The 25,742-nt window shown below is 42.5% G+C and overlaps 2 protein-coding genes and 1 long non-coding RNA gene across 7 annotated transcripts in view; 2 read left to right on the forward strand and 1 right to left on the reverse strand.

Annotated features, from left to right (window-relative positions):
* Positions 1-13,113, reverse strand: part of LOC133923900 (protein HASTY 1-like) — a 57,482-nt gene extending 44,369 nt beyond the window's left edge. The window contains exons 1-23 of one of the 5 annotated variants that reach the window (XM_062369198.1): positions 12,837-13,111; positions 12,614-12,733; positions 11,374-11,520; positions 11,217-11,297; positions 11,063-11,132; positions 10,914-10,984; positions 10,648-10,811; positions 10,500-10,571; positions 10,171-10,405; positions 9,897-9,959; positions 9,552-9,824; positions 9,232-9,345; positions 8,989-9,115; positions 8,729-8,898; positions 8,404-8,502; positions 7,907-7,997; positions 6,259-6,758; positions 5,768-5,890; positions 2,945-3,048; positions 2,541-2,826; positions 2,079-2,248; positions 1,236-1,733; positions 850-1,162 (exon numbers count right to left, since the gene is read on the reverse strand). In XM_062369198.1, coding sequence (XP_062225182.1) covers positions 850-1,162; positions 1,236-1,733; positions 2,079-2,248; positions 2,541-2,826; positions 2,945-3,048; positions 5,768-5,890; positions 6,259-6,758; positions 7,907-7,997; positions 8,404-8,502; positions 8,729-8,898; positions 8,989-9,115; positions 9,232-9,345; positions 9,552-9,824; positions 9,897-9,959; positions 10,171-10,405; positions 10,500-10,571; positions 10,648-10,811; positions 10,914-10,984; positions 11,063-11,132; positions 11,217-11,297; positions 11,374-11,520; positions 12,614-12,733; positions 12,837-12,950 — 4,005 coding nt within the window. In that variant the 5' untranslated portion in view covers positions 12,951-13,111. Of the gene's footprint in view, positions 1-849; positions 1,163-1,235; positions 1,734-2,078; positions 2,249-2,540; positions 2,827-2,944; positions 3,049-5,767; positions 5,891-6,258; positions 6,759-7,906; positions 7,998-8,403; positions 8,503-8,728; positions 8,899-8,988; positions 9,116-9,231; positions 9,346-9,551; positions 9,825-9,896; positions 9,960-10,170; positions 10,406-10,499; positions 10,572-10,647; positions 10,812-10,913; positions 10,985-11,062; positions 11,133-11,216; positions 11,298-11,373; positions 11,521-12,613; positions 12,734-12,836 lie in introns of all 5 variants that reach the window. The other 4 variants (XM_062369196.1, XM_062369195.1, XM_062369199.1 and 1 more) reach the window with 4 other exon arrangements.
* A 1,750-nt stretch (positions 13,114-14,863) lies between these two features.
* Positions 14,864-16,187, forward strand: LOC133923789 (uncharacterized). The gene is made up of 3 exons (XM_062369044.1): positions 14,864-15,126; positions 15,214-15,560; positions 15,700-16,187. The coding sequence occupies exons 1-3, from the start codon at positions 14,864-14,866 to the stop codon at positions 16,185-16,187; spliced, it is 1,098 nt and encodes a 365-aa protein (XP_062225028.1).
* Positions 16,188-20,479: 4,292 nt separating this feature from the next.
* On the forward strand, positions 20,480-23,469 carry LOC133923901 (uncharacterized). Its single transcript, XR_009910685.1, has 5 exons — positions 20,480-20,818; positions 20,968-21,052; positions 21,134-21,920; positions 22,114-22,641; positions 22,720-23,469. It is a non-coding gene; the product is annotated as an uncharacterized LOC133923901 (long non-coding RNA).
* Positions 23,470-25,742: the final 2,273 nt, after the last annotated feature.

Here is a 25,742-nt window from a genome sequence, read left to right on the forward strand (position 1 = left end):
AGTTCCCTCTCTTCTAGCTCTCTTGGAATACCTAGAAGTCTAGGACATCATGGCTGCGCGCACTCTCCAGCCGAAGGTTCAAGATGATCATCGTTGGCGTTTTTCGGAGTCAGGTCAGTACTCGGCCAAGTCAGCGTATCATATCTACTTTCTGGGTGCAGTTCGGTTTGAGCCTTGAAGCATATTTGGAAAACCTAGGCTCCGACAAACTGCCAATTTTTTATATGGTTAGCTGTCCATAATCACTATTGGACGGCGGATCGCTTGTCCCGAAGGGGTTTGCTGCATCCTGCGCAATGTCCTTTATGCGATCAGGCGGAGGAATCAATTCAACATATCTTGACGACATGTGTGTTTGCAAGGCAAGTTTGGTTCTTCCTCTTTAGGCGTTTTGGCCTGCCTGATCTGACGCCACAAGATGATGAGGCCTTCAGCGAATGGTGGCTGCGGGTTAGCAGCAGGATAGTTATACCAGCGAGACGGGGATTCAATTCCTTGGTGATTCTTGGAGCATGGCTGATTTGGAGACACCGGAATGATTGTGTGTTTAATGGTGTTGCGCCTAACATCCAAACGGTCCTGCGATGGGCTAGGGAGGAGGCCCAACTTTGGTGTGATGCAAGAGCGGTTGGATTATCACAGTTACCTGTGCTTTGAGCTCGGTTCGTTGTAGCTGTTGGGGTCGTGTTTATAGCATGTGGCGTGCATGTATTCTTTAGCTGGTTCGGTGATGTGTGTGTGAGGGTGTGGGTGTTGTGTTTTCATGTTGTGTACTTGTTTTATTCCTCTCTTAATGCAATGATATGCAGCTCTCCTGCGTATTCGAGAAAAAGAAACTTGATGACTTACCTGATTATCTATGTAAACTTTGTAGATTTGCTGACAAAGATGAATAACATCATTCCTAGCATCTTCTTTTGTGGTTGAATTTAATGAGGAACTAAGCTCTGAGATTGGACACCGGAGACCACCAAGAAGTAGGATAACAGTTGGAAGCATTTCATTAAGAATAAACTGGTTCAGCCACTCAAGATTAGTAGCGATTGCTAGACAGATCAAAGCATAGCAAAATGGCAATGCTTTCTTTGCTGCTTGATGATCCACCAAACACCCAAATAGGTACATACTCAACCTCCCAAAGCAATTATGGTGTAAAAGGAACCTACAAGTAATCATAAAGAAGAGGTAAGTAAATGTCTAGAAACCACACAGAAAATACAACTCTATTTTCGTACCCAATAAGGGAGTTGGAAGATATGGACTTCAAGTCTTGAAAATCAGCTTTCGTGCTATCTTTTGGTCGAAAAGGTAACAATGACAGCCCACTATTCAATCTTTCTGATGCTAAAACCCCGAGAAGATCAGATACAGAACGAGTAAATTTAAGCAATAGCTCCTTTTCAAATTGGTTGACTATTTCTTCTGATCCATTGAGATTACCAAAATAAGCTGGAACTTTAGCTTGGCCCTCATGAAGAAAAGTGAACCATGCATAATAAAAAATATCTTCACAGTAGCTAAATATAGGTTCCAACAACTCGACCATCCATTCATCCCAACATTCTTGAGGGCAATATTTAACCAATGGAATGAGGACAAGTAGTATGAGCTTTCCCAAATGATTAAATTCCATGGATCTCAATTTTTCCATGAGAACATTGACGATACTTGAACGGTCTAATAGTCCATAGAATGCTCCGTCAACTGAGGCGCACAAACCAATGACATTGTACCTGCATCATTATAAAAAATAGCATGTGATCAAATACACAAACAACTAAACCAGTTCCCAACCATCTGGACTAGGACTAAGTGCACTGTTCTTTTAAAACTTCTGCTCTAGGGCATTTAACAGTTTTTGGACGAAACTGCACTGCTTAATGTTATCAAGAATAATTAAACACATGTTTTAAAGACTTTCATGGAAAAATTATTAGAGAGTTTTTAATTGAAAAGGCACCAAGAATCAGCCAATTCCCCTCCCGTGTAAGGTTCCAAATTTTAAAAAAAAAAGGTTATCTGGTAGAAAATTAAAAAGTAGAAAACAATTTCCCGATAGCTATAAAGAGCACACTTACCCAGCCTCTCGAATTCCCTGTAACCAGGTTCCTGCGTTTTTCAGCAGTTTAGCTTCATCAATCTCAGGGTGTTCACCATCCTCCAGTAGAAAACTTATGTCTTTAGCTATTACTCCTGACAGATCATAAGTAATTGGTTCCTTCCAAAGTGTTTGTATACAATTAAGCACCTGATAAAAAGGTTATAAAATGCATAGTCACATTCAAAGATCAAAGACAAAAACAAATACTTAGGTAATTTTCACAAAAAGAACCAGAAAAGTTCTAGGGTAATTTTCACAAAAAGAACCAGAAAAGTTCCAGGGCTCAGGCCCATAAATCAGTATGACAATTGTGGGCTTTCTTCTCCTGCATGTTTATGATTCGTTCGTACTATGAATGTTAGCTGGTAACAAACTGATCTCACTGCATTACGCCATTATTACCAGCTAACAGAACAAAGTGTTTGTGATAGCCATTTACCCGTAAGATTAGGGAAAGCATCAACTTTGGAAGGGTACATGAGTCAAGAGCAAATGCTGAAGAATATCCTTCCTGAGCTCCTGCAGACTCTACAACTCTGTTACCTGTAAACTCCTCCTCAAATGATTTTACCAACGAATGAACAATCCTCGTAAATTGATCGTTGGCAAAAAGACCAGACAAACGATATTTATAACGGATATATGTGTCTTCCCAGTCTGGCTGCGTCCAAATTTTGTTTAAAGTGTGCAAAAGATCTGCAAGCAAATGGTTCCTATCTTGAATCCTGAAAGAGAACAAAAGGTCAAAGTTCCTTTCCAATATGAGCTGCAATGGTAAACACCATAACTTACTTCGCTTAGCATTACGATAAGAAAACGTTAAAGGTGTAATTGTCAATGTACCTAGGAAAGGATGCCACAGTGACAAATGTTTCAGATAAGATATTATGCTCCATAAGAAGTAGCTGGTCCTTTTCTTGATGGCATGACATTGTTCCCACAATACCCTGCACCATCAAAAATACTTTCACCTCAACAACAATCGAGGAGATCGTATATTTGTAGAGGTACAGTTGGTGATTTGAGTCTTAAAAGAAAAATGGAGAGCGTTGATGGCTAATGAATAAAAAGGTATTGCCCTTGCCCTGAACTCTGCACTAATGTAGTGAGTGTTCAAATCCCCAAATCTATCAGTTTGGGGTTCCTTCAATCCTTTTCCTATGTTACCCTAAGTGGAGGGGGGCCCTACATGCAGTCCTTGCACAGTTCCACCTCTCCGCTGCTGGTGCCCCTCCACTGCTGTAGTTGGCCCATCATCCGCTCATCGGGTCATGCCATGATGGTAAATACTGTTCCAAATATCAAGATCGCTTCTTTATGGTTGTGTGGTTGGGTGGCTAGACCCCCAACCAGACTCGTGCAATGCAGTTTCCTAGTGATTGTTTGCCTGTACAGGGTCTAAGCCAGGCCAGCCTGATGCAAAAGTGGCCTCTAAGCCACGCTTGCTACCACACAGAAATCAGCAGTTTCCGCTTGGCTAGGCTCAGCTCGGCACATGCAGGCATGGGCGCAGGGGTTGGAATCCGCTCACCTCCTCCCCTCCATTTGGACCTTCTCCCTACCTACCTACCTACCTACTTGTTCTATGATAGGCAAGAACAACTAGCAATATGTTGTTGTTTGTACAATGTGAAAAATTGAACTATTGATATTTGGTGTTTATGAAGTATGCATGACTACATTGCATTGATTCGTCACCGCGGTGATGGAAAAGTTGATAACTGTGGTAATGCGTTCATGTGTTCTCTGTTTCTTCAATTTCTATCTACCCTGATGCTACTCTTACATTGTTCTTCAATTCATGGTGAATTGTTAATACCATTTCATCACTCTGCTCATCCGTGAAGAGGCGAGAACAAATCGGTAATTTCTTTCTTATTGTTTCCTGAGAGATCAACTTAGCAGAAAGTCCTAATACTTGCATAGAGAAAGTGTTCTCTTTCAAAAGAGCTTGCATTCCTGTTTTGGGTTTGTTCAAAGTGCCCTTTTCCTACGACAAGGTGTTTGAGGTAATGTTTGACAAGCACAAAAGAAAGCATGCAATGGGTAACAAAACTTGGGAGTTGCCTACGATTCATTATTATCAAGGGAAGCAAAGGAGTGTTGATGCAAATGCTTGCTAATGTATTTCTCCTTGATCGATTCTTCTAGGTTATGGCCGTTTTGGATGCTAGTTCAAAAATAATAGATGTTCTTTTTCACAACTGAGAAAGAGGTAATGGAGTTGAACTCATCACAGCAAAGACGAGGTGATCACACTCAAGGCTAGCCAGGCAACCAAACAAGCAGAAACAAGATCAGACTTACCTTGTACAGGCAAACCAAACACCATGCTATTGCACTATGAATCCTGGGTTGGGCTGGCCTAGGTTAGGGCCTAGCCTGGCTTGGGGGCTGCCCAGGCAACCAATCACAACCTATGGTTCAAGTCCCATGCCAGAACTGCCACGGCTGCTGCCAAAGCCTCCTTGATGCAAGAAGACATACCCTGGCCGGTCAATTCTGCAGTGAGTAAAAAGCTCACCACAAACTAAAGTTCAAGTACTAAGGCCCCAAATGTGAAGTTGTATCTTCCCAGGAGATCTTATATCTGTGAAGATGATTATACTAATATTTTTGTACTGTTAATACATGGATCAAGAGTTACGGCTTACAAGGGCCCAAATAATTCTAAAATGAACACTGCAAGCGCTGTAATAAACACTACATTGAAAAAGTAAAACATGAGAGCTACTGTTCAAAGCAAAGTACTCCTGTTGCTTGGTTGAAAATACTCATGCAAAGAGAACTAAGGAAAAACGCACGAGATAACATTATTTGTTGTTCATTTATTTCCCATAAAATCTACTGACAGCAATGCAGGTGTTATGGTATTCAGTATTCAAATGCAAAGAAGAGACAATTAGAAAGAAGTTGCTCCATTTGGAACAGAGGAATTGTGAAGGAGTTTCACGGGAATAGTTCAATTCCTACCAAAGAAAGGGGCGGTTTCGAGAAAAGGTGGGCGTACGGTAGACAATAAAATTGTAGAGAACCATAATAATAGCACAAAGATGCGTCGTTGTAAGCATATGCCTTGAGCCTTGCCCTCTTAATGCCAAGGTTCCTATTTAGTTGCAAGTTAGATTTGGGCCCCAGCCCATGGCTCGTAAGCTGGTTAAACTATATCCACGGGAAACATAAATGGAGTGGGTATATGATGAGCTTGGGTCAACATATGGAACTTGGGAGCAACATACCCATCTATAGATTTCATACATCTCATTGGTTATTTAGGCCAAATAGTCTCACTTTCACCAAATACTTAAGACAGCACATTCAAATAAAAGAATACAGCCACAATACATACCCTCAGCCTAACTACCTCGACTTGGTTAACTTTTATAGGCCAGGCTGCAGTACGTAAACCTAATCGAATGCCCTTCATTAATGATGGTGCACCTTGATCATGCAACTTCTTGAACAAGGTAGGTCAGGTTAGTGGTCACAAATTCACAATCATTTCAGAATTTTATAGTTTCATAGGGCAAAGTTGACAAAATCAACCTATCTTGCTGAAAATAAACAAATTAAGAACCACTTGCTTTCTTTAAGAGGTAATTTAGAAACCATGACATCAAAATTGAAGGCATATCTAGACTGGAAAAAAAGAATATATATGCTTACCAACTTTTTTTCATCAACAGACTCGGTGGATCCTTCAAAATCACCAGTAACAATACCCTGAACAGTATTTTGTTCTTGATCATTCCCTTGACCGCAGTCTTCAAATATGTTGATTGGTTGGCTCTGATAGAAGGCAATGAGTAATATGGTCAACCGATGGATAGGTATATACTTCCTCTGTTCAAATTTATAAGGCATGCGCCATGCATGTACCAAGATCCAAACTCGTAAGTTTTGACCAACAATTATATTAATTATATATAGGTTTAGTGATACATAAGTGGCACCACTACATTTCTATTTCAATATATAAATTCACGTGGACATGATTTTATATTTAGTAAAACTATTTTGCAAGAGGAAAGTTTGGTCAAAGTTCAACTCAAAAGGCCATGCCAAGTCAAATTGTGCCTTACAAAGATGGACGGAGAGAGTATTACATGCTATATTAGTTCAGCCAATATTTTTACAAAAGGAAAAAAGAAACCCACCTCACCAACTTGCGTCGAAGGGGAAACATGAGTAAGAAGTTCCCCATTGGCATGCAACTGTTGTCTTTGTTTAACAAGAGCCAAACAAGCAGAACTGGAACAGGGTAGAGAACTGCTGCTACAATTTTCAGTACTCATTTGAGATGCTGGACTAAGGTTCAAACTCGTGCCTTTATTTCTACTCTGGGATTTTGTACCCAACCTCAACCAAGAGATAGGCACTGAACCAAGGATGAGATTGTGGTCTAATTTCTTTTGGCTCAAGGTACAAGCAATACCATTAGATTCGGGAAATGAATGAACAGAACAGGAAACGAGAGAAGGTTGTGTAGTGGACAGATAATGAAAAGAGGGAAGAGCAACGGATAAGCCTGGATTTTCACCATTCAGAGCCCAAGGACGCAGTCCTAATGTCAGATACGAACTTGGAGGAGATGGCATTGTGTAAGAGGCAGAGGAGGGTTGTGTAGCATCTCCATCCTGATTTCCTTCACCCCTTACTGAAGGACGAAAAAAGGTATATAAGCACATGTATTTCACAATGATACCATATTCTCTACAAATATTAAATGTGTATATCATTGTTAATTATATAATAGACATTAAGGAAAAACAAGCACCACACTCTATTTACCAGATACATAAGCCCCTCAAAAACAAAACCATACCTAAAAGTTCAGGTATACGTCCAACAAAGCAAAAGTATCCCTAATCTAACTTTATTCTAGTGCTCGATTACAAGCTGCAGGAACAAACACATAGGTATCAATGATAACAAATCTCAAGTGGATGCCAATTCCACTAGTATCCAATGGTAGAAAGAAAGGAAGACAGATGTTTTAGGGCATTTCAGTTCCCTTGCCCTTTCTTGTCTAGCCTCGCTCTTGGGCAAGGAAATCTAAATTTGAGCAAGAATTCCCTTGCTTTTGCGCGAGAGCTTCATTGGCTCTGCCCCACTAGCAAATATTTTCTTTTCTATTAACAACGGTGGACAAAGGTGGACAAGGAAACTAAATACACCCCTCATAAGTTTCATACTAATCACGGGAACAATGGAACTAATTGCTTTAGCAACTAAAATAATGCTGTGATCCAATTCTGCGAGGTACGTTGTAAGGCTGGTACACCAGGGGACGTGATCACCTGATCAGCACCGGTGATTTGGTTCATGACGGCAGACAAGGGTAGCAGGGGTAGGAATAGAAAAACTAGAATGGCATGGATAGCAAACTAGAAGGAGGAAGTCCATTTCTTTGTTTTATTCAGTCTGTGATAGTCAACTCATATATTTAGCACTAGATGGCTGAAATATCTTACGAATAGACTAACACTTCTAAGAAAAGGACTCTTCCAAAATCTTGACTTGAACTCACTTTCCCAACTCAAATCTCTTTCCTAATCTTCCCCTTCCTGGATTGTTGCTGTGCCTCTTTGTGCCACAACACCTACTCAACTGAAAAAACTATGCAGATACTCTCAGATGTATGTTCACCAAAGTGAGCCTGTTATTTTGGATAGCACATTTGCATGTGAAGGTTTCAACCTTCTAAATAGAGGTTCGGTGATTATATATATCCCTTTCTCTACACCGAGAGCTTTCAGGAGGTTTCATGTATGTAGTAGCTTAATGCAAAATGATGCATCTTACCATGCTTCTGTTCCACAGAATAAGCAGTTCTGTTAATTGCGACAAAGGCTAGCACATCTTCTTCAGTAACGTGTGGAACAGAGAATAAACCCTGCACAACAATCACTTTATTCTCTCAGCGTAACAGACAATTCAATTTTCTTATAATATTGCCAAAATTGTGTGATTAAAAATATTATAGAAAAGGATACTCAACAGCACGGTGAATACTCATACACCAGAACACAAAAATACCGCTTAATCAGATAACCTTATTATCAAGTTAGCAAACACAGAAATATCACTTATATAGCAAATTAGGAAACTCGTTTCTGCACAACATGTACCAGCAATCAAGTAAACCGTGGGGGAGGGGATTAATATCATGCTATGTGATCTAGCTTGTAAGCGGTATGCAGCAAATAGTGATATCTAGTTTGTGCTTTTTGGTCAAAGATTATGTTAACTTTTCATAAATGAAAAACGAGTCAACATGTGGAAGTGAATCCAAACCTAACCTTCATATCTGAAGGAAGAGAAGTTCCATCAACAGCTTGACATATGTGAATGACGCATGTGCAGATTTGCAATCTGGCATACTGAGCTTTTGAAGGATCCTGAAACTCAAAATTATAAGTTAAAACAAACCTGTAGGGAACTAAGACAATATAACACGGAGTATCTAGACCTAGAATGAAACCGACATTTAATTAATGAGGAAAAAGTTGAAATTAATGAATTACAAGATTCCTTCTAGACCACACTGTCAACAAATTCAAGATCTAGCCAGAATATATTAAGCGTTCTTTCCATTTTGACTGAACAAAAGAGAATCAAGCTTACATGAGAATCGACATTGATTGATGACAATAGTTCTAAAAGCTTAGACACAACCATGGCAACTGAAGCTGGAAAGTGTATTAGAAAGGGACATAACGCATTCAAATAGTGCCCCAGGATCACCACAAGCCTTGGTTCGGTCCATTTCAAGGATAGAAGCTGCATAAGTAGACCTGATTTACAAGCAGACCGTAAGATAAGCAATGTAGAAGAACCAAAAATAACAAAAGGATGCGGAAGTTTTACTCAAACGATTTTCAGACCTTCAAATATCTTGTATATTTCCAGCAAAGGAAATTTTGTATCCAGAATGATCATAACCGAATCATCAAATATTGCATTGACAACCATTTCAAGCCCTAGCTGAGCGCTTTCAATAGCTGCCAAATCCTAGTATACACAAGCAGTAACCAAGATTTCACAGATATATAAGTAAATTCCTAAGAACAAAACAATATGAGAAATCGAATCAGTAGCATTTTGGCTATATACATGAATGATCCAACCTTAGGGTATTTTGATAATGCACTTGCATCTTCAATAATACAGTTAATTCTCTGTACAGCTCTGCTGGCGGCAATGATCGGTCTTTTATAAGCAATAAATCTGATGAGATCCAACTGGATAAAGGAAGTGAACAATTATATAGAGCAAATAGAAGACAAAAGAACCACCATAAGCATCTCTTCTATCTTATTATTATGGCCAAACTATTGATAAGGATCAATAGATAAGGAACACACAACATGTGGCAACAGTGAATTGCTGGATTGCAGGGCGTTTGAAATGGTTTGTGTTACATTACGATAGGAAATAAGAAACACACCAGTATAGAGCGGTACTGTATGAAGCCATTCTTTCCATGAAGTTCATCACTCCAAAGCTCCAACAACTCTAGAGATGTGGCAGCAGATTTCTTGAGTATTCTTCTGAGTGAAAAGTCCATAATTCCTTTGCATATATAGTCGCTAACAAAAACAAATGCTCCATTATTTCCCTTCTCAGTTGAATTGGCAACAGATGCAGGATTGACAGCAGAAGCAACAACCCCAGGATCAGAGGCAACAAAATTTTCTTTGGACAGTTCTTTTAGCACCATCTGTGCAAGCAGAATCTCATCAGAGTAATGTCACATCAATTTTGGTAAAGTAATGTGAAAGTAGAATTATACCAGCCAAAATTGCATAGACCGAAAATGAAGTGCAAACTTAGAATGTTGGAAATATTCCAGCATCTGCAATCCCAAAAATGAGAAAAAGATTAAGGCCACGCAGGACTATAACACCATCAGTCCATCAAACTCACAGAATGATGGACAAATTGGGCAAGTTACCAACAAACATGCGGGCAACAAGGTACCATGTTAGTCAAAGTATTGTTTGTACTATGGTAACCTGAGCAAGCTGAAAAGTAAGGCAATGCATACTCATCTGGTAAGCACTAACCTGTCGAAAGAAATGGGTGGCCCTATTTCCATCTGTAATAATAAACTGCATGTTTGAGGAACCCAGAGCAATCAAACACTCACAAATCCGCCCGGCAAAGTTAAGCTGGCTTTCACTGAGAAAACCAGAATGGGTTTTAAATTTGGTCAAAGAATCTTTTGAAATGCTCATCAAGATCCAGAAGACCAGGCTCATTGCAGTGTCATAATCCTCTGTAGCACAAAGTGGTCTTATTCTGGAGAAACACTCAAAAACACAAGCATTTTAGAAGAAAAAAAAAGTGGATAAGTATTATCTTAGAGAAAAACAACATCCAATACTATACAAACCTCTGACAGATGACTTTAAAAAACTGCAAAGCAAGAACACGGGTATTACTGAAATTAAGGAAGGACTTGCATCTACAAAATTAAACAATCATGTGGTTATAATTAAGATAGGATATCACTAAACAAATTCAAAAGTTAGAATGCGGACCGTTCAATTAAACCATATTTTGCAAGATATACCACAGGAACCCACTTTGCATATGCATTTGCAGCAAGCAAGCAAGCTGTTACTGTCAACGCATGTTTTTTACTTGATACAATTAGCTGGTCTGGCTGTTTAGCAACAACTGCTCCACCATGGTTCTCGAGCAACTACAATACGACATTAGATGATGATTCACATCAAGAAACTGTATCTGACTAAACAAACTTGAAACTACCAAGACTGAAGATGTAATAAGAAAAGCAACTTACTGAAGAAAGGATCAGCATAATATTTGGCAGAGCCTCATCTAGACCACTTAAAACTGCCTCAAATTGAGCACCTAAAATCAGAAGCATTGGTTTACTTTAGTAATTGAAATAATTGTTAACTAAGAAAAAACACCAAAATGATCAGTTACCATCTGGATCTACTCCACAATCAATCCTAGAATCCGAAATCGACTTCAAAATGAAGGCAGCCAACTCAGCCTAACAATTTGTAAAAAAACTGTTTAGAATACCATCAATGCTAGGCACAAAAGGATTTCGAACTTCATTTGTTGATAAAATTACCTCAGTGGGACCTCTCTTTGATAGAGAAATAATTGAAGGGAGCAAATCATTCAATAAAGAAATTCCACCATTCAAAGTTACCTGCAAAATAATACTGACATGAACGAAGTAACCAGTAAAAAAAAAGCACAGAACAAGCAAGAAAAAAAATCAGAACCTCCGCCATTAAAGCAGCTACATCACTCTTTGAAGGTAATATATCAGTGGTGCCATATAACCCTGCTATCAAATCAGCATCATCACCGAATGTACTCCTACTCCACTCCTCGATGCGAAGCTCATCCCACCTAAATCTCAACAGGTGCTGCCAATAAAAACGCCACATGTAACAGCTACGTAGTACGATCAAAGGAACAAGCGATGTATGTCGAAGCAAGAATGATGCAATCTCGAAGGCAAAGTTCGTAATGAAGGGAACTTAAGAATTTGAAACAGTGTTAGTTGACGTTTTAGAATTTGCTACTCCACATTTTGCCTTTGATGACATGCCTCTCAAAAAATAGTCACGATTTGCCAAGTGCTGGCCTCAGAGGATGGGGGTGTTTGAGCGGAGGAGCATGCATGGCGTCGATGTGCCACAGAACAATAACACTCCTCGGAGGGAGGACTTGCTCTAAGCGCTACCCATGTTGGGTCGAGAAAATGATGGTTGTCAAGGAAGAGGACAGTAATGAAGAAGGGCCAAGTTATCTTGAATGCCAATATTGGCAGATAAATAATGAAAAAAAAATGCTAGAATATGCAAGGTGTGACGTATGGTGACTATTCCCATGAATGGAGTGGCAAATCATCAACATCAATTTCAGGAGAGTCAATTGTTAAAACGCCCGCAAATTCTTAATCTGCCCACATAATTACTATACTATCAACATCGTGCAGCAGTATATCATGGTGACGAGTACTCTCTTGTGTGGCCAACGACAATACAAGGTAGCACAGTCATACGAAACAAAGGAAGCTGGAACATGTATCAGGTAGCGACTTGCATATGTAGTCAGCAATTTATATAAGCAAAGCGACAATGAACTAACGGGTGACAGCAAATAAGGGAAACGCCTTTCAAAAAGACTGTCAAGTTTTAGTGAATATTGACGTATATCTTGTCCTAGCAAAAAATGTATCTTCAATCAAGTAGACCTCAAAGCTAAGTAATAAAAATGATGCCTTTCCAAGCACACCTGAGGGAGTGATACAGTGTTGAAAACCAGCTCCCTATTTAGTGCAATCTGAGCAGAAAGGCATAAAAAAACGCAGAAGATACCAATTTTTCGGACTATATGACACAGACATATAATTCACTAATTCTAGCAACGACTCAGCAAGAGGGCACAAGCACTTAGAAACGTAATCATCGCGAGAGAGAGAGAGAGAAGGTGGGCATGCAGTGAAGGAATAACCAGCATCAGCTTCAGGCCTTGGCGCTGGACTTCAGGAACAAAACCATTCCGGAGCAGATGAAGCGATACCCTCAGTAGCGAATCCACGTACCCTTGCCCCTTCTCCTCCTTGTCCTCCTCCTACGGCACAGCCCACGAACACCATCCAGTTATTAATCGCAATAAAACACTAATTATCGCACGAGATCTAGCTCAACCAAGGGAAGGGGAGGAGGGGGCTGACAGGCACGATCATCGCGGCGGCGGCGGCGGCGGGTGGGCGGCGGGGGTCCGGGTCCACTGCGCCGCTGGAGGGTTCCTCCTCCGCCGACGCCGGCGGAGAGGCGGCGCCGTCCATGGGAATCGCCGCCCTCCAAGGACGCTTCTAGATGGTTCTGGAACTGGGGGGGGGGGGGGGGGGGGTTGGGAGGGCGTTAGGGTTTCGGCTCGGCTTCGTGGAGAAGCTTTGGTTGGGGAGGTGGGGGAAGTGTCGCTTTGTTGTGGTACTGGTCATTAGAGAATTTTAAACAGAGTATTTATACACGACAGTAAGCAGAAGAAACACGCGCAGGTCAGATTAATAAGTGTATCTGTGCCCGAGAAGAGACGCATGGGGTAGCAAATATTTAGAAATTCATCTACTATAATATTATTATAGTATCTCTTAATACTATTATAGTATTTTTTATTTTTTTATCTCCAACAGCTACCTTATTTTCTACTTTTTATTACTCTCCTCCTTCCTTCGGACTCACACGCATACTCTAGCTACAGTATTACGGGATCTCGTTCTTAGTTGTAAATTTGCCGATCCCTATTTTCATCACGCTTTACTGTAGCAGCGAAAAAGCAGATTTATAGTAGCTGTTGGAGAGGAATACAGAAACTATAATCGGCAAAAGTACCAAGTACAGTGTTTTGCCAATCGTTTGCTAGACTCCATTGGAGTTGGCCTAATATTTTAGTACTACCTCCGCTCTTTTAATTCCTATCGTTTTAAACGTAATCTCATGTATCAAGGAGAGATTAATTAGGGTGTTTTAGTGTGTTTGTTTTTCTATTGTACCCGTATTAAATAGCTCAGAGTGCTACCTCTAGTCAATTAGTGATTACAGCACAGATGGTTAGAATCATACTCCCAAAGCTAAGAGATGCGGGTTCAATTTCTGATACTCATGGGTGTATTTCTTTTTCTACTCCAGTGTGGTTGCTGCCAAAATTTGAAAGGACGTACGCGCCAACTGTGAGTTCTAGTTTAATCGACACTCGTTGCCGCATGCAGCTCGTGCGGTCGATTTTTTTGCCACTAAACAGGCTAGTGCTAGTGATCTCTCATCTTCATATATGATGGTCATGTTGTTGAAGGAGACTTGCTACTGCTAGTGCCGCAGATGTATGTGCTCTGTCACGCTGGATGCATGCGTATATGAAGAGGCAGGTTTGGAGAGCTAGTTATTCCGATAATCAATATGCATGCAGCACTAGGTGGCGTACACGAAGTGACAGCATTAGAATACATTATAGCATTAACTACAACCAAAGGTAATAGAGTCCAAAACCTACATTAAGACTATCTTCAGTAGCTATCTCAAATTTTCATCTTCAAAAACACTATTACAGCATCCCCTATCACTATTACAGCATCTCTTATTTTTTTATCTATAGTAGCTATCCTATTTCCTACCTTCCACTCCTCTTTTTCTCTCTCCGGTCCCGCTGTCAGTCTCTATAAACAGTACTGCTTTCCGTGTTGCTACAGTGCATGTACTTTAAATCTCCAGTAACTACTTTAAAATTCTATACTCTAAAATACTATTACAGCATTTCCTATCACTATTACAATATCCCTCATTCCTTTCATCTACAGCAGTAACTTTATATCTCATCTACTATTTTCTCTCCCCTATATTAAATGGTTTTTTCTCCAACCGCCAAAGAAGCATTGTTTTTTACATGTTCCCGTTGCAAAGACGATTGAATGGTACGATAAAATTCGGTTGGACGTTTATTAATTTTATTTATTCGGAAATAAATATATGTTTTTCCGAAGAGATTGTTGCATTACAAAGTTGGGCAGTCATTTAATTCAACGGGACAAAATTTGTTGTCATGTTTTTTTGCGAGCTTGTAAAGTAAGGTCACTCGACTTGCAGCAGAAGCCTCACGACTAGTGGCTTCCAGGGGAAAGAAGTGCGGTGGCTTCCGTCACAAAGCTCAGCATGTCACTATATATATGAGGCAGGGGTAGTCTCACATATGCAAGCCACACAAATGGATCCTCGTTTAGTCTGGAAGCAGTACTTGAGAGAGCTGTGTTTCTCCTTCAACGACTCTTCCGATGAGGAAGATGATATATTCGTAGAGACTATGAGAGTCTGGCAAGCCGAGTCGGAGGCATCGGAGAGGCGACCTTGGGGTGGTTCAGTGCCTGGTCGGAAGCGCATCCACCATTATCGGTTGAAGGGCCATATTAGGTTGTACAACGACTACTTTGTCGATCCCCCTGTGTACCCCGACTACATTTTTCGTTGCCGGTATTGTTACAAACAGAAATTCTCCACATTCGTAAGTGTTATGTGTTGATGTATGTGTGCTATGCGTAATGATGTATGTTGTTGCAGGTTCAGGATGAAACGTAACCTTTTCCTCAAGATTGTGGGGGCGGTTGAGGAGAATGACCCGTGGTTTAAACAGAGGAGGAACGCTGCAGGCGAGCTAGGGTTGTCTGCGTTGCAAAAAGTGACTGCGGTGTTTCGTATGATAGCATACGATGCGCCGGTCGATTCTCTAGATGAGTGCCTCCGTCTAGGGGAGAACACCATCATTAAGAGCATGAGACGGTTTGTTCATGTCATCGTCGATGTGTTCGGCGATGAGTACCTCCGTTCTCCGAATGATGAGGACATTGCTTGTTTGCTTGCTATCAACGAACGCAGAGGGTTTCCAGGGATGCTGGGAAGCATTGATTGTATGCATTAGAGGTGGAAGAACTGTCCGACGGCGTGGTCGGGTTCTTTTTATCGGCCATGTGAACGCACCGACGATCATTCTCTAGGCGATGGCATCGCAGGACCTGTGAATATAGCACGCCTTTTTCGGCATGCCAGGTTCGCTGAACGACATTAACGTTCTGCACTGGTCACATCTCCTCGACGACCTTGCCGCAGGCGAGGCCCCAAAGGTACAATACTCCATTAATGGGCACCATTACACCATGGGCTACTACCTTGCAGACGGCATATATTCGGAATGGGCCACGTTCGTGAAGCCCATACAATCTCCAGTTGGCAGGAAGCGACAACACTTCGTGCTTCAACAAGTGGCAACACGCAAGGATGTGGAGCATGCCTTCGGAGTCCTGCAGTCCCGGTTTCCCATAGTCCGGGGGGCAACGAGGTTATGGGATGAGGAAACCCTTAGCAACATCATGACCGCCTGCATTATCATGCACAACATGATAATCGAAGATGAGAGACTAGATAACGAAGTCGAATACGTGTACGAGGGTGCTGGTGAGGATGTGCAGCCGTCGCACGACCTAACCCCTCCATTGGTAGCATTGAGCCAACGGTACAATGCTATAAGAAGCAGGTAGGGGCATCAGCACCTCCGTGACAACCTAGTTGAACACCTTTGGCAGATCCACCGGTGGGGAGTAGCAGTCTCCTCTAGTTCTATGTTACTAAGTTTAGCTATGACATAAGCAAGTGCATATTTTGTGGAGTGCGTTTCGGAGTATAACATTGTAGTAAGCTCGGTTTGTATCATGTAACCTTGGCGACGTATGCAAAAACAATGAACTGGTCGAGCTCGGTTTGCTGGAAAAATGTCCCCATGACTGAAATGAGGGCTCAACAGCCCAAATTGTCAAACCAACGTACAACATAACATAATATAGGTTTCGCTCAACCAATTCACAATCAACATCACATATTAGACTGATGGACCAGAAGAAGCATGCCTAGATGCAATAATACTCTGCCTGAGGCTTTTGTAGTATTCCTTCTGGTCGTCATCCATTTGTGAAAGATCCATATTCATTATGAGCATCTCCTCCTTTACCTTTTCCAGTTGCATTCGCTCCTCCTCGAGCCTGAGCCTCTGACGCTCCACATTCATCATCTCAGTAAACCTCTCGGTCCTATCCTTCTCAATCCTTTCTTTCAAGGAGAACTGTCGATCAAATATCTCCTTCATGAGGGCAGAAAGCTGAGTTTGACGAGGTTGAACCGCGGGCAACCTCCTTGGAGCGAGCCCGCCCAGCTGGCCGTTTCGGTCATGGACTGGCATTGGAAGCAGGGGCATCCGCAGCTTCTGCTCCGGGAGATGACTCAACGTTCTGCGTGAACGCAGGGCTCCCAGCGCCAGAGGTCTTCTGCTTCTTGCGCGAGGACTCTGATTGCCACTTCGAATGATGTCTCAACTCCTGCCAACAAGGCAGCAACGTGAACTCTTGCAAGCCTCCACGACCTGCCACCAGTTAACCACAATTATCATGACAATATCACAAAGCAAGTTCGCTTATACATCAAAACCATAAAAACAGCAACACGTATACGTCAAGTAGGGAGCATACCGTCTCGCCCTCGGTTGTCCCACTCCTCCTAGAATGCATGGCCCTAGCATAGTGGCCGCAGAACTTCTGCACCATACCGTTGATGAATGTCCACCTCCCCTGCAGCGACTTCTTATTGCGGGTAGATGGGAAGTCTTTGTTGTCATGGAAGTATGACTCGATCCTCTGCCAAAAAGCTCATAAACTCCGGTTCGACCCCACCACGGGATCCATGCTCACGTTCAGCCATGACGCCACAAGTAGTAGGTCTTCCTTCATGGTATAGCTTTGTCCACGGCCACCGCCAGTTGCTATCTCTGTCGGTGCCTCTTGGGACTGCAGGTCTGCCAAAGGAGGCTGTGTGCCGATGATGCCTTCTTGGGTGTTCGGCACAACGTCGTCCCAAGGGATTGCATCGTCATCACCACGAAGGAAGTTGGCATACTCCATAGAGTCCTTGCACACTAGCAAATAAGCACTGAAATACAAAATGTAATGAATAACTTCAACATGGTTTCCTTCCTGTTCAATAAAACGGCTTCCACCACATGTCTTATCCAACATTATTGAAAAACCCATAGATAGTTCAAACAAGTAGAGGATAGCCGTGAACATATAGGGTCCGGCTAAGTCGACTCGATAATTCACAAACAACTAAGTATTAACCCTACCCGACTACAGCCTCCATGAACGATCCGATTCAATGGAGATGACATCATCCGAATCAGCACACAATACGGTTTCGGAACTCCAGTCAACGAGAAGGACATCATCGTCGTCAATGTCCTTTAATCCCGACGCTTCCTCATCCACTGCAACGCTTATATTGTCGGCGTCACCAACCTGGTTGAGCACGCCACCGCTCAACAAAGCATCTTCAACTTGGAACACAAGCTGCTCCAAGTTCGCCGCTATGTTGTCGACCTCCAGAAGCGCTCGGTTGAGATCGATGGCAGCATGGCTGCTGTCCGTACTCAAATTGTCGTTGGTAACCTTCTTCAACGCCGCAGCTGCCTCCTGCACATGGTCTGGAGCATCAACACAAAGAGCGCCAAGCGCTATGGCGTCCATCTAGAACCACGAAAAAAGCGCTTCGATGACCTCAAACTCTGCCAATGAACATAGATACTGAAACTAGGCGCTGACAAATGCACGAATGAGCATAGTTTCCAAAATCAGGGGCAATGGAGTGTACCAATATGGCAACAAGTACAGACAATGTCAAATTCAGACATGACCAAATAAGAACTACAGACAATGTGAACTTCGGACATGAGCAAATATCTACTTCAAACATGAGCAAATTTGGTGAACATGAGACAGACATTTCTGAACCACAATTGTATAAGCTACAAACAACCTAATAGTCGATTCATACTCCACAATGCATAACCTAAAATTCATACCGTTCAACAGATGCAAGAGAGCAAATTTGCTTAATTTCTGAACAAAACCTAGCAGGTATGATCTATGAACTTTGAAAACTCCAAAATTAATTAAAGACCATGACCGACATTGTGTTCTTCTGGATTGTAGATTGCCATGACACTAGGCACATCACTATGCATACAAGAATAAACCAGCATCGACCTAGATAATAATTTTAAGGAAATCCCTGAACCTAGGTATTCATTATAAGCAAGATTCACACTAGAACATGAGTTCAAGCAATAGATCGAAGCAATTGATCCACGCCAGTAACAAGCCTGCAAACGCTCCTCTCCACTTTCACCCTAAAATTTGTCAACCTCACAGAACGAGATAAATTGCTTCAACTATGGCACAACGATGCCATCTCCTGCTACACCACGCATCAAAGCTATCAATTCCTCAACTAAATTCGCCCATCTATGCACATGCAATGGGAATAGCAACATACGAAATCGGCACAACCCCAGCAAGGACGAGCAGTGGAGCGAGGCAAGACGAAGAAGAAAAGAAGAAGCACCCCGATTCACTGACCAAGAAGAAGACATCCTCCCCCGGCCTCTCTCTCTCTCTCTCTCTCTCTCTCTCCCATCCTCTCTACGGCAGCGACCAAACGCAAATCAGGCCGACCCCCCCCCCGCAAACCGAATGATATGTGAACGCAGGACTTACCAGAGGCTTGGCAATGACCAAGGACCTGCTATTGCGGCAGAGCAAACCGACCGGGGGGGGGGGGGAACCTGGGAGCGTGACCGCTAGATCTGCGGCGGCCTAGTCCGCCGGGGACGATGTGTCTTCTGCCCGGTCGCCGGATGCTGCTCGCTTCCGCCGGTCACCGAGGCCGCCCGCGGGAGGCACGACCCGTTCGGGAGTCCTGTCGCCAACAGGGAAGCGGACGCCGCATCCCTCCGCAAAAATACAATCGCCGCAGCCCTCTCCACATCCCTGTTCGCCTCGATACCGCATCCGCTAGAGACCGCATCCGGCCTCACGCCGACCGGCATCCGACGTGGATGCGGTTCGTGGGTCGGATACAGCCTCCGTTGGAGATGGTCTAATTGCTCAAATGACAGGAATTTGCATCCACTTTCTAATTCACTCCAACGACAGGAATTAGAAGACCGAAGGGAGTAATACTAACCCTGTCCCAAATTTTGAAATAAAAATTCATGGGAAATTTTGATTTTGCAAATTTGACATCTACATGTCACTTTATGAAGCTTTTGAACTCCTAATTCATGCAATGGATGACGAAAACAGGTCGATAGGTAGACGCCATACCTCGGTGGAGGAGAAGGCAACAAAATGAGTTGGTCCAATGGCTACTATAGCTTTCCAGCGATATTGTAAATGTTATCACTCTCTTAGAAATTGTTAGATTTTGTGGATGAAGCGAATCGAGATTATGGGAGAAAAGTTGATTGGAAAAGGAATATAATAGAAAAAATGGGGAACCAGAAAGGAATGCGAAAAGAAGAGCGGCATAAGTTACCTGGTCATCTTTGGTAGAGCTCCAGCTTCAAGATACATACAAAATTTGAAGTTTGTAGAGTAGAATAAAGTGGTTTATATCTATATTTTAAGTCAAAAATAAGAACAAGATGACTCAATCAAAGATCCTCAATCTATTAATAGCTCCAGCTTTGAGAATTTTTAGAGACGGGAATTTAGAGCTATGCCAAATAGTATTTTCACTTGCTAAATTATTCTTCCTTAGTAATGAATATACCCATAATTTTAATAACAGTAAATGAGTATAAACAATTAGCAAACTAGTAAGGACGCTGAACCAAACGGCGTCCGGATTGGGACGTTAACGAAAAGAGCGTCCATCGGTGGTCCGGCTCGCGCCGTGCCCATCTGACCTAAATAACACGTCCAGCTTACCGGTCATACTCGAGCCGGGCCACCCCTGGTTCATGGTCCACAACCTAGGGCCGAGGTTCCCCGACGCCGCCCACCTCGCTTGGAAAGCCTCCGCCGCCGCTCGTTCTCATCGGAAGGCCGCCGCTCATCCCTACGCGAGGCGGCGCCACCCATCCCTACACGAGGTGGCTGCCGCTGCTGGCATACCTCATCGCCTGGAAACCACCGCCGCCCACATCCTCACCTGGACGGCCGCCTCGCCTCCTAGTTCATCGCCTAGGGCCGCTGTCGCACCCGCTCCTCCCCCCCCCCCCCAACCTGGTTGCCGCCGCTGCCGTCCCCCTCTTGCTGCCTTGGTGACTGGGATCCTAGCCGAGGTATACCAATCTCATGAATTGCAACTGCGTTCAAAAATTACCTTTTGATTTGATACTAGCATTTTCTGAACCTATACTACCTGAAAGGCAGGTGTTTTCTTTGCATTAGAGATAGACAGTTCGGTCCTGATATTGAGGAATCGTTGCAGGTTGGGAAATGGGTATGAATGATCGGTTCAGTGATTTGTTATGGATGCCTCACAGCCAGCACAAAGTATCAAAAATTCAGAAAACGTAAGCTAAATGTTTAGTTTGCTTTGTTCAATAATCTCGCTCATTTTCACTTCTGATTAATTGCGATATTCTGTGGTACAGCCCAGTAACTTTATGAATATCCGACATCATCATGTTGGCATTCCTTATCACCCACTATGCCGGTCAGGTCTTGAGAATCTTGGGTTCTATCAAATAGCAAGAATGAAGAAAATAAATGTTGATAAATATTTGATATCGGCATTGGTGGAGCGTTGGTGGCCTGAGACAAATAGTTTTCACCTAGCAGTAGTTGAGATGACAGTAATGCTGCAAGATGTGAGTTGCTTATGGGGTTTGCCGATCCATGATGAACCGCTTATCGACCAATCTGATAAGAAATGGGCTGAATCAATTGAGAGGTTTCTTGGAATTCCAATGGACGAACAGCATATGAAGAAGAAGAAGAAAAGAAAAAAAGAGGATGACGGGGATGTCGTGATCTACTCACAATACTCTATTAGTTTGAGCAAACTGCGTGATCGTTTTTGTGAGATGCCACAGGAACCAATACAATGAGAGGTTCATTGGCATACTCGAGCAGTAGTTTTAGAGATTATTGGTTCCATAGCTTTTACTGACACATCTGGAGATGGAGTGCCAGCAGTGTATCTCCAATTCATGGAAAATTTAGGGCAGCCAACTGCATACAATTGGGGAGCAGTTGTACTTGCCATGAGGTATAGGTAATTGAGCATGGGTGCTGAGAGGGCGAGATCAGAAATAACTGGTCCTTTATTGCTACTACAACTGTGGTCTTGGTCACGTTTGCCACTTGGTCGTCCGGTAAATATAGTCGAGAAGACTAATGAAAGCAAGGAGGAACAAGAAGAACATGACGATTGATGAGGTAGGCTTGGATTATTCCCCTGTTTTTGGAGAAAAATGGTGTGGTGCACCACGTTTCCCAGCTCCTCATAACTTAGGCATGCATTTTAGTCTATTGGATTGTATACTTTATTTGTCTAACCACTTATTTGTAGTTTAATATGCAAAATAGTACGTTTAACCTGTGAACACTTTTCTACACCAACAACATGCAGGTAGTGAATATTATCTAAAGCAAATTGATTTGATTCGAGAAGGCACAGTGAACTGGCAGCCATATGATGATCTTATGGAGCAAATGCCTACCCAAGTTCATAATTATCGTGCTTGGTGGTTTGCTAGAGTACCGCTCTTCCATTTCTGGATTGTTGAGTTCTACTATCCTGACGTAATGCGTCAATTTAGGCTACCACAGACCATTCCACCTTGTCTACCACACAGCGAGGACGAGTTCTCAAACTACACAAAATAAAGCACACAGGTGGGAAATCCGTAACTGGGAGAGAGTGCATGCCAAGTACATACAACAATACAATGATGCCGAAGCTACAACAGTTCAAGAGGATCTCCCTTTTGATCAAACTAGTTTGGCGGAGTATAGACAATGGTTCCAGCAAAATGGTATGTACACTGTGTTCTTCGACTCGCAGTGCTTGGGAGGCCTTGAGAACCCCATCCCATATCCCCAAGACAATATGGAATGGACTGGCTACATGCCTAGTGGTCGACCACTAGCCCATATTGTAAGTTAATATTGTTTCTCATTACATTGTGTATTCCTATTTCTTAACTTGTGCTGATCGCTGTTTTGACAAATGCAGGGTCTACGTGACATTAAAAATGCAGCATGGGGAATCAAATATGTTGTTACTAGTGGATACAAGAAGTTTGGCAGATATATACTAAATGCATCTGTAGGAAATCTGAGGGATCTTAACCTAGAGCCTCAGCTGCATAATATGCTCCGTGAGGCTGGACTGCCTACCCAGGTTGAAGGTATTTCATCAGATGATTGAAGTTTCTTGCATCGCTCACCCACCAAGCCCTCCTAGAGATTCCAGCTTAGAATTGATAGATGATTGGATCAACACGGGAAGAGGTTTTACCAGATACCTCGATGGTACTGCAGCTACTGGGAGCGAAGCACCAACAACGCAAGATGCAAGTCAAGTGACGCAAGGGACCATCAATGAGGAGCCAGTAGTACTTTCAAATGATGTGTTATGACCTAGTGACAAGGCTGCTGTCTAGGCTAATACACTTTTAGGACTCGTGGTTTATAGAGCTTTTGAAACCTGAGCGAAATTTTTTGTTTATAAACCATCGTAAACTCTGGTTACTGGCAGCATACTAGCTAGCTCTGTCACGTGCTGGTCTGGTGTAACGTGTGTGATCGGATGCTGCTGGCTTGCGTTTCTTATGTTATAACTGGTAGTTGCGCTCTGAATTTCTGGCGCATGGTTTGCTTAATTAATTCATTGTACTATAAGTGAACAAGCAAGATGCTTATATATTATGTTCAGAACTAGTCCATCTTGGCTTATTCAATAGAGTGAGATACACGATCTGAGTTGTTTTTGTGTGTGTGCTTATTTGACCTCAAATTGAAAAGCATCTGGACCTGTATATAGTAAACCATTTGATAGATGTTCCTGGAAAGCTTATTGACTTGAAACTGTATGTCTGTATCTGAACAAATACAAAATTGTTTGCAGGTCAAGGAACATGGTTTCAGAAAGAAAATATATGACATAGCAAATTCTCAGCACTAGCTAAAATGATGCCAAGTGCCATCTATTTGAATCACCCGTCTTTGGCTCGACGCCGCACCTGGCAAGAAGAAATGAAGTTAGACTGAATCTATATGATTTAAATATGTACTTGCACAACTAAAACTGAAATATTGTTGCTGCACCTATTTGTTCATTGTCCCGTGTGGAACAGCATGCTTGGTGCCCAAGCCGTCTGTCTTGCATTTCATCCATGTACATAGGAATCCTATTGTCTTTCCTATGACAACGGTTTATTAGTCGACGCTGAGGGACAATAATCGGACCGCTATAGGGTGGCCACTCAATTTGGTTTCCATAAAGATGGAACCGACCAGCCCATGTCCTGGCAAGCACTTGTGAACCATGGATGGACTAACTGATTTTCATCCAGATTTTTATGCTTGCAAACAGCTAGAACGTGAGCACAAGGCACCCCGGTGAGTTTTGGTTTCAGGCAATCGCAAGACGGAACATTATTTGGTTGCAAGGTGACCTTATACTTGAAATCTTTTCGACGTAAACCACATGATTTCCTTGGGGAATGGGGATAAGCTCATTCTCAACCTTCACCTCGCAAACTCCACCTTCATCACCATAGGAAATCATATGCATATGACCAGCCTTGTTCCATCACTTCATTAACAAATTTTCCACCCGTTGAGACCAAAACTTGCCGGCTTCAACTGACTGAAGAGCACTTCTTCTTTCAACTACTATGTAAGAAACCATCAAAGAAGACATATTATTAGTGACGATTTCTCAGTACGTGTCACTAATATACTATTAATGACGGGTCCAGTGACAACCCGTCACTAATGTATTGCTGTGGCTTAGATCCGGTCAAGACCCGTCACTAATGACCCCTCATTAGTGACGGCGAGGAAACGATCTGTCACTAAATGTAGTAATGACGGGTCATTTTAAAGCCTATCACTAATGATGAAGTATTAGTGACAGGTATATAGGGAACACGTCACTAAATATAGCCTCCTCATTAGTGACGAGTTGTTAGGAGACCCATCACTAATATTAAAGTCATTAGTGACGGGTCGTAGTTGTCACCCGTCACTAATATGACAGGTGTCCTTATAACTCTCACGCGCCCTCAACCACTTCACTTACCCCTCCCATGCCCTCAACCGCTTCACTTACTCTACTCACTCTCGCCCTAGCCATGGACGCTCTGACTCCACCACCATCTCCGGCCACTCCACGGTCTCCATCGCCACCGCTGACTCCGCTTACCCCTCCCATGTCGCCTTCGTTCAACGACGAGGTAGCGGCGACACTGGAGTTGTTGGATGATGGGGCATTGTCCACCAGCTCCGGCAGATCGGAGGCCTCTGATATTGACTGGGAGCACTTCCTCGACGAGCCGGCTCCAAAGAGGATGCGCTTGGAGGAGGGGAAGGGGTGAAAGTGCATCTAAGCCCACTATGTGGGTTTTGATGATTAATGACAAACGATTAAGGGATTAATATGTTCTATGAGTATTTGAATAGGTACAAGTCCTAATGATGAAAGCTAAATGACGTTGGCGATCCCCAAAAATGAAGAAAAAAGACAGCGCTTGGTTACTCCTATGGTTATAGCATTTTATTTTGATTTTAGTATAGTAATGTTGTATTATTAAGAGGGATACAACATTGAAGGCTTTGTTATGATCTTAGTGCTCAAAGTTTATCCTTAGAATGAGAGACACATTTCACAATACGGACACTTGGGTTGAAAAAGTTTCTGAGTGATCAGAAGTTCCGATCTGGGTATCGGAAGTTCCGATGTTGATCAAAATATCTAGGGTGTTAAAATTTTCAAGCGCTCGGGAAGTTCTCATTTGAATCGAAAGTTCTGATGTTTTGGTCGAAAGTTCTGATGTTGATCGGAATGTCCGGGGTGTTAAATTTTCAAGCGCTCGGGAAGTTTTTGTTTAAATTGGAAGTTCCGATGTGTGTATTTCTTCAGTTTTAGTTTGAGTCGAGTAAGTCAATGCTGTTATTTTGCACTAATCGGAAGTTTCGATCTGGATATCAGAAGTTCCGATGTGGACTTGAAAAGTGCGTAACGGCTAGTTT

This window comes from Phragmites australis, chromosome 7, assembly GCF_958298935.1.
Source record: "Phragmites australis chromosome 7, lpPhrAust1.1, whole genome shotgun sequence".
In the NCBI taxonomy this organism is placed as follows: domain Eukaryota; kingdom Viridiplantae; phylum Streptophyta; class Magnoliopsida; order Poales; family Poaceae; genus Phragmites; species Phragmites australis.